This window comes from Heloderma suspectum, chromosome 4 (genome assembly GCF_057233095.1).
Source record: "Heloderma suspectum isolate Gila_16-S chromosome 4, 16-S_ref, whole genome shotgun sequence".
Lineage (NCBI taxonomy): Eukaryota > Metazoa > Chordata > Lepidosauria > Squamata > Helodermatidae > Heloderma > Heloderma suspectum.
In genome coordinates, this window is record NC_139461.1 from 94,786,379 (window position 1) to 94,794,918 (window position 8,540).

The window sequence follows — 8,540 nt, forward strand, 5'->3', positions numbered from 1 at the left end:
TCCTCTTCCTATTTCATTTTAATTACAAGTTAGACTCTTATTTAAATCCTTTGTCCCCATTTAGAACCTCTGCTGTAGATATTAATGCAGTAAAAGGAATTCTGGGTGCAAGACTAAGGTGAAGATGAAATGAAGCTTTCAAAGAAATCCCATATTCAGTGTTTCTAGAGGACCTTTTCTCCAGTACAACAGGCTGCCAAGATAATGTCCTTATTTCCCATTCCTTGACATATGATGCTAATACAAGATATTATATTCCAATATATGTTAAGTAATTTACTAAATTACTATGTGGTGCCTTAAAAATGACTATGATGTATTTAAAAATAAGATACTCTAAAAGCAATGGTCCATTTTCAGGATTAGTTTTTATATTGGATCAACCAATTTTCAACGCTCTGACTCACCTAAGACCTTGCAGTATTTGCAACTGAAGTCTGCTCTACAACACAACAAAAATGATTGCTGCAGAAAATTAATTATCCTTTTCCAATTTACTATCCAAATTTTGGAGTACAAGTTCACTAGTTTGTGCTTCCAAAGCAAGACTGCTGTATTAGAAATTCTCCATTGTCCTGTTTTAAAACATGCATAGTGTGCAGTTTGCCACAGCTTTCCGTTCTTTTATTGCAGTCATTTCTTTCCTCTCTTCTACATTAGAAGCACAAATTAACATTGATAAAACTATACACAAAAGCATTTTGATGCAATCTTATGAACAGTTACTAAAGACTGGGGGGGTTGGCAGTGTTTTATCAATGTGCACATATGCCCTGATAACAAAAAGGGAGGGTGGAAAATGTAAGTGGCCTGAAACCTGTGTCAAACTATACATCAAGGGTGGGGAACCTGTGGCCCTCCAGATGTTGCTGGACTCTAACTCCCTTCAACCCCAACCAGCATGGCCAGGGATGATGGGAGTTGTAGTCCAACATCTGGAGGACCACGGGTTCCCACCCCATGCTCCAATTTCAGAATTCATGTTAGAATTTTGTCTTCTTAAACTGGAATTCAAGCAGCATTGAATGCAGGGTAGAGCAAACCCACAAAACAATAAAGGGATGGAATGGAGGAAATCCATTTATCTTTACAACTCATGGGAACCTAACGCGCTGTCCAGACTTTCCCCATTCTCCAAATATGATTTGATTGGGATTGTACAGCCCAACCCACTCACCCTTGGAATTCACATTGTCATAGGCTCCAGTGTGCATAGGCCCTATCCACAAAGTCTATCCACCACAAAAGCAAAGTGCAAAGATCATGTGCACAGGGCTTATATATACAGGCTCTATGTGTGCAAAGCTGCTTGCAAATGTGAAGTCTGGTACACAAGTGTCGAGACATCAAAATCAAACCTAACACCAATACTGACTAGATTTACTGGACCCTTCAAGACAAGTAAGAAACAAAACAGAAGTGGGGAGAGAACAACACCATTGGTTTTTAGAATTATTCTCTTTTAGAATTCGAAGAGCTACAATTAACACAGGTAGAGTAACTATTTCTATGATTTTTTAAAGCTAACGATTTTTTAAAACTAACCTTTAATGACAAATTTACAATGAAAACGTGTCCACCAGAATTCTGACATGCAATGCAACATGTTTACCACTTGTATTCTGAAAACATCATTTGCATTATATTTATTTCTTAAGGGGAGAGCAACTAACACAACAAAAAAAGAAATAGAATTCCAATCTACCCAGCTGCTCAACAACATAATTGAAATATGAATTTAAAAACAAATTAAGCAAAAAGACTTTTTTTTTTTTTTACAAAATCCTGATTACTTTGAGCCAAAGCTGCACTTTTCCCTGTGTTGCACTTTTGACACTTACATAAAAGTGAAAAGAAGGCAAATTGGACATGAAACCCATTTATTCTGAATCTAAAGTTCATCAGCATTTTGGTTACATTGACACATAGAAGGTGAATTTGAATTCAACCTGAGGTTTCTTCTTTTATCATTTGGAATCAATGACCTTTCTGGTATACAGTATTGGATTAAGACTACTCAAAAGTCTTTGGATGCTAATAGGGGAAGCGTCAAACTAAATAAATAAATAAAATATACAATGTATGGTGTATTCAAAGCTAAAACCACATAAACCTTAGTAAGCTTTCAAAGCCTCAGGATTTCAATGTCCCTGTTTCTGTCACACATATTAACAGCAACTGTTGATATATGTCTGATCCTTGCAGATTTGGTGTGAAAATCTGTTTTTGTCTAAACCAGAGGGAAGATATTGGAACACTCAAAAGAGGCCAAACCACTGCATATTCAAGCATTAGTAATCAAATCCATCAAATAAAGATCAGGAAAGCACCACAGAACTCCCAGTAATGCAAAGGAATGCTATTATTTTATGGTATGTTCAAATAAGATATTCACAGCCTTCTGGAATAGATTCTGGAAATGTCAGACCAATTCAGAAATGTCATTCCCTTTCCAGATTGTAACTCAAAAATCAGATTGTGCAGTGTCTTCCTCACCCTCGAAAAACGCTTCCTTTAGATCAGCTGGATAGAGCAAGCAGAACTGTTCACTCGTTAGTTTCACCGCAAGCTACGGGGTATATTTGTGCTTGCTTTATCTTATTGATCGATCGAGCTTGCTTCTTTAGCACAAAAAGAGTCAGAAAAAGAAAAGAATGATGATGGAAAAACTTAAGTAACACAAAATAAAATAGTTTCCAATCGTGCAAAATTTGCTTCACTGGATAAAGCACTTCTTGACGCAGTAATGTCCAAGGATTTCCCTCCCCCAGAAGATACAGGAGTGAAATTGAAGCCATTCTTATTTTTGTCTTGGTGGTGTTTTTTTTTTAAGGCTATATTAACACAGAAAATGAAAGCGTTGCAAGGACATCAGATGTCAGGTTCTTCTGGCTTTGGGGTAAGCCCTGGACAAGCAGTTACGTGGTCCCAATTAACATGTCTCTTCAGGAGAACAACAGAAAGAGAATGAAGGGAGGAAAGTCAATGATCCCAACAATAAAATCCAAAATTGACTTTACAATCACAGGTACAAATTGCTCAGGTTGATAATTTCATTTCTCTTAAAGATCACTGTCATCTAAAACTAATCAGAGCCGCAGGTTTCCCAAGGAACGGTCAAGAGTCAAAGCAAAGAGTGGCATCAAGAAGGTTTCTCATTCTTCTATTATGGCAGTCTGACTGGGTAGCTGAAATTATTGGCATGTCTAGCCAAGTTCTGGGTGGGGGGAGGAGGGTTCTTGTGTGTTGATGTTGTTTTTATTGACTGGATCCTTGTTCCAGCTTGCAGACTAGGCTTCTCCTTGAGCTCCCTTTATAGCGGAAAAACTAAGAAGCCGGAAAAGGTTGAGTATTTCCATCCTCCCATGAGGTTCCCTCTTTCCAGTTTGAGATGCACTTTGTCTTCTCTTTCCATAAGTAGCAAGACCCCATTGCTGGCTGCTTCTCTGGTGACATCTTGGTCCCCAGCAAATGCTGAAATCACCGGATAGCCGTTTTGCATTAAACTTACCTGCAAAAGAAACACAATATGAATGGTCTTGTATGTTTTTTTTAATTTAAATTTTTTTAGCTTTACATCCCAATATAACACATTCACATTCTAAACTCCACCCCAAATACAAAAGTGAGTTCCATAGAAGCAGGAAGTCAAAAATAGAGGAGGGAGGCCAGAGTAGGAGACAGTAGAGCTGCATCCTTGCAGGACAATACTTGAGATAGCAGAGTCAAAAAGACCTGCTACCACAAACTAAACCTGGCTCTGGCTGCCAGCAAGTCCTATCAGAATTATAGCATTGGCTGAGGGAACTGATACCATCCCATTGCTGATGAAGAGCATATTAATAAAACATTCAGTGCATACATTATTTCCTCATTATGTTTCACTACATATGCAATTTCACCAGCCTTTATGTGAACAATTTTGAACAGCAAGAAAAAATCACCCCAATGAAGAGTACATGTACCCAATGTACATGACAGTACATACCTGGATAGTTTGTCTGTTATATACTTTCACAACATGGAAGCTGAAACTATAAATTCCTTTTCTTGGTGCTACAAATATACTGGAAGCCAGGTCAAAATGGTTGCCAATATTAACTAATACCTGGAGAGAGAAAAAGACAGGAAGAAAGAAAGAAAGAAAGAAAGAAAGAAAGAAAGAAAGAATCAGGTCATGGCTTCAGTGTATGGAAGGTGGGAAAGGAGGGCGGGGGAAAGAAGGAGAATTCTCAATCAACTCCCCAAGCAATACAAAGCCATTGGCATTTGCTGTACAATTAAAATGGACTGCAGGGGGAAGGAGTCTGTTTCCAAAGTGTTTTAAAAGGATCAGTTCAGACAGCTAATTGATTTACACAGTGGTGCACCCAAAGCCTCTTCAAGAGAATGAAAGGAGCATGGTGGCAGCCTGGGTCTTCACAGTGGAGGAGAAAACATAATATATCATTGCTGAGACACACAAAATGAAAGGAGAAAAGAACCTATTAAACAAGTCAGCGGAGGATTTTACATTTTCATGTGACAGTATTGAAACTAATTATGTCTCTTGGGGCTTGCAATGTTAATGTGAAACAAAATAGACTTAGTCATGTCTCATGTGATAAAATGGTGGAATGGTTCAAATTTTAAACAAGTAACCCCATTTCCTTGCAATTTAGATCCCTCATTCTCTTTTCTCTCACCACTCCCATCCTGTAGCATAGGGACTAAGTCAATTAAGCTTGAACAAAGAAGAAGGGTAGATGCATTTTAACCCGCAGAGACTTAGTACATGGACTTAGTGGTAAAAGTGAATGCGATTTGCCAATTAGAATAATGTAAAATGATACCTTGAGCCAAGTTATGAAAAGCATCTTGCAGAGAAAGAAAAGAGGGGGAGAACATGGATCCATAAAGAGAGGCTTCTCCCAGGAATATACATGCTTCAATCTGGCTTCCTACAACCAAGCGCAACTCAGACTGCACTAAAGAAATGTGAATGAGAGCTGGCAATGATAGAACTAGAAACCACCCCAAACCAAATGTTTGAGGTTCTTTGTATAATTAACACTTGCATTAGCTGCAGAATCAAATCCTCTGCCTGAATCTGCCTTCTTAGAGAACTGGTTGCAACAACTTGACTGGGCTCTTATGATGACAGCTGAGTAGAGGTGCATCCAGACAGAGGGCTCCTAGAACTACCAGTTAAAAGAGATTGTGCAGCTATTCCCCCTTTCCCTCTTAACAGACTTTCTGTAGTAAGAAAAAAGATGGCAAAAGTGGTGGGAAAATACAGGAGATTTACAAGTGGAAGATGTTATCATCTGGATCCCCTATAAGATTATGTGAATGAGGCAGGGCAACTGCTCAATAAAAGGTCTGCCTGGAAGCCCACAAGAGCTATTACAGCCTCCTGCTATCTTTCTGCAACAAATAATTGTCAAAATCGCACTCGGTGCTTCTACGAACCATGGAAGACCAGAGCTCCTAGGATTTTTTTTCTGTTTGCCTGCCAGGTATCTCCTTGTTCAGAGCTGGGAGCATGTCTCATGTTATCCATTCTATAGGTTCAAGGTGTATGTGTGTATGTACATGGACATGCAAATGAATGGAAAAGCTATTAAAAAGTTAGTGAAAGAGCTTGGCTTTCCTTTATATGTGAGCTTGGAAACTGACCCTATCTAGTCCAGATTTAGGACTTGTGTTTAAGAATGTAAAACAATAAGCAAAGATTTCCTTACCATATTTTCCTTACAGTACAATCCTATGCATGTCTACTTAGAAGTCTACTCACGTACCTGAACTTAGTGAGACTTATTCTGAGCAGACATGTACAGGATCGCACTATACGCATCACTGAATTCAGGTAAGTGTGAATAGGATTGTAGCCTTAATCTTCTAAACAGAAACTGCCAATTGTTAATGAAAGTTCCATGCACGCACGCACACACACACAAAGCAAACAAATAATCAATATTACAATTCTAAGGTTATTATTTTTGAAAGGCAATGTGTCATGGCATCAAAGGGATAAACAGACTTTATGAACAAAATGGTGGGACACAAAACATGTATGTAGCATCTGATATTATAGCACTCTGCCTTTGGTTGGGAGGGAAGGAGGCAGTAGAATAATTATATTCAAACAAACAAAAAACCATATGCCTATCTCATGTCAACACATTTCTTCTCCAAGTTTATAACAGCAAAACAGGTACAAAACTGAGTACATATGGGAACTCAAGATGGAATTCTTTGGTTAGGGAGGTCAGATGAATGGAGGAATAGAAAGCCATGATCTATACTGAATAATTCTAAATTATCTGACTGTATTTAGTTTGAGGTATTACATTTGTATCGATATCTTAAGGATCTATTAACAATCCTGATGCATCCCTTTTGTATCCTCCTGGGCTGCTATAGTACAATAGAGCAATCCTAAAAGCATGTAGGTTGCCTCAAATGAGTCAAGAGAAAAAGCTTAAGCCTGCAGTGCCTTCGACTGTCCCCACTCTGCACTACACCCAATTCTGCGGATTTCCCCAGGCTGCTTTTCTACAAATGCCTGTCTGGTTTCCTTGTTGAGATAAGGTAGGGCAGAGCCAATCCAGGGTGAAATGGGATGTAAGGATGTTGCCAGCTTGTCTTAGAAAAGGGCACCTGTGTTGACATCATGCTTGTTCTAAACAGGGTCAGCAAGGTGCCCCCTAGTATCTGCTGCTGCTACTTGCTGGTGCCTACACTGCTAGATGGGGAACTTACACCATACTCATTAGGAAGCCATGGTAGCCATCCAAGGAGAGGTTGATGCGCCACCACAAGGATGCTGACTCTGAGTCTAAGGTGGTTCCTCTTGAACTTGAGAGGGGTCACTGATGAAGAAAGACACGGCTAGAGAGGTTTCAGGAGGAAATCACTGGTGCTGGAATCTGGGCAAAGATCTGGGAAGGCAGAAGGGTAGCTGGTACTGAAGGATAGATTGCGTGTAGAAGATGGAAGTTAGGGCTGAATAGGCTAGCTGATCTTGTGGAAAAGGCCTGGAGCTAAGAGGAGAATGGACAATGAGTTGGTGGAAGAAGCTAGCCATGAACAGAGGTGATTGGCAGGGCCAGCCCTATCATTAAGCAGAGTGAGGCAGCTGCCTCAGGTTGGCAGATGCTGTGGGGCAGCAGTGAGATGATGGCAGGCAGAGCTGTCCCATCGGCAGCTCTGCCCTCCAACAAGCAAGATCCAAGTGTCATTCTGATTGATTTCTGTATGGGGGGGGGGTCAAATTGCCTTGCGCTAGGCAGGGAAAGGATGAATTGGGGCAGGAAATGCGGAAGCCGAGGAAAAGGCCACGACTAACTGGCGGGCGGCTCTTCTACGCCAGCAAGTCCCCAGAACGGTCGGTGCGGGGGCTTGAAGGGGCTTCGCTGGAGGAAGGGGCTGGAGGTGATCGAGGAGGGAATGCAGGGCCGGGTGGGAGGAGACTCGGGTTTGCCGCCGCCGCCGCCGCTCGCGGGGCGGGGCTTCGTCGGCGAGGGAGGAGGGGAAGGAGAGGCTGCGGAGGGGCGAGGAGGGCGGGAACGCCGGCGCCGCCTGACCTGGTCGAAGTAGATGGTCATGGTGCGGTTGCTCATCTCGGACGGCTCGTGGTTGGTGCTGCGCGTGGCCGAGAAGGCCACCTTGGCGCTGCCGGAGCGCACGGAGATGCCGAGCGACGAGGTGATGGCGCCGTCGGCGGACGGGCTGGAGTCGCACACCACCAGGCACTTGCCCTCCAGCACGATGGGCTCCGTGTCGTTCTGGCCGCCCGCCACCGGGCAGCCGGCGGGCAGCAGGAAGAGCAGGAGGGCCAGCGTCGCCGCCGCGCACGAGTAGCTGCCCGCGGGCCCCGCCGGCGCCCCCCGCCGCCGCAGCCGCCGCCGCCGCCCGGGCATCTTGCTGCGGGCCCCGTCACCAGCCGCGGAGTCCAGGGGGGGCGGCGGGCGGGCGCTGCTGCCGTGGGCCTTGGGCGGGCGGCGGCTTGGCTCGGAGAGCGCCGCCCGAGGGCGCGCGCTAGCGAGGGCGGCCGCCGCCTTCCGGGGCCCCTCCCCGCGCTGCTTCTCTCGCCGGCGGGGCCCAGGGGCGACCTCACAGGGAGGCGGGAGGCGCGGAGCGGCTGCAACCTGCAGGAGCAAAGAGAGCGGCGGAGCGACGGTCACACGAGGGGAGCCAGGCGCGGCGCGGCGCGGCTCCGCCCCCCTCCCCGCGGGCTAGACCGCCGGAGGGCCCCCCCCGGTGGCGTGAGGGGGCGAAGGAAACACACGGTGTGGCCGGGGGGGGGCGGTGTTTCTCAGCCTCTCTCAGGCTAGCCAGAGAAAGCGAACCCAAGACCCCGAGGGCGCTCAGCAGCGCCCGAGTTCCCACCAAGGATGCAGAGCCACTAACAACTTCTGGGTCAGACCAGCGGCCCGTCTAGTCCAACGTCTTGTTCCCCACCGTAGCAAACAAGTCTGATCGGTACGACTGGTGGCGCGCGCGTGTTTTCCTGGAGGAAAAGGTGTCTTCACGAGACGGAGAAGCAAACTCCTGAA

General features: G+C 44.5%; 1 protein-coding gene across 1 annotated transcript; it reads right to left on the reverse strand.

The window, feature by feature from the left end:
* Positions 1 to 1,448: 1,448 nt before the first annotated feature.
* Positions 1,449 to 8,237, reverse strand: CBLN2 (cerebellin 2 precursor). Its single transcript, XM_084848110.1, has 3 exons — positions 7,569 to 8,237; positions 3,989 to 4,108; positions 1,449 to 3,511 (listed from the first exon to the last, which is right to left on the reverse strand). Exons 1-3 carry the CDS (start codon positions 7,902 to 7,904, stop codon positions 3,314 to 3,316), a joined length of 654 nt encoding a protein of 217 aa, XP_084704236.1. The 5' UTR covers positions 7,905 to 8,237; the 3' UTR covers positions 1,449 to 3,313.
* Between the last annotated feature and the right edge of the window lie 303 nt (positions 8,238 to 8,540).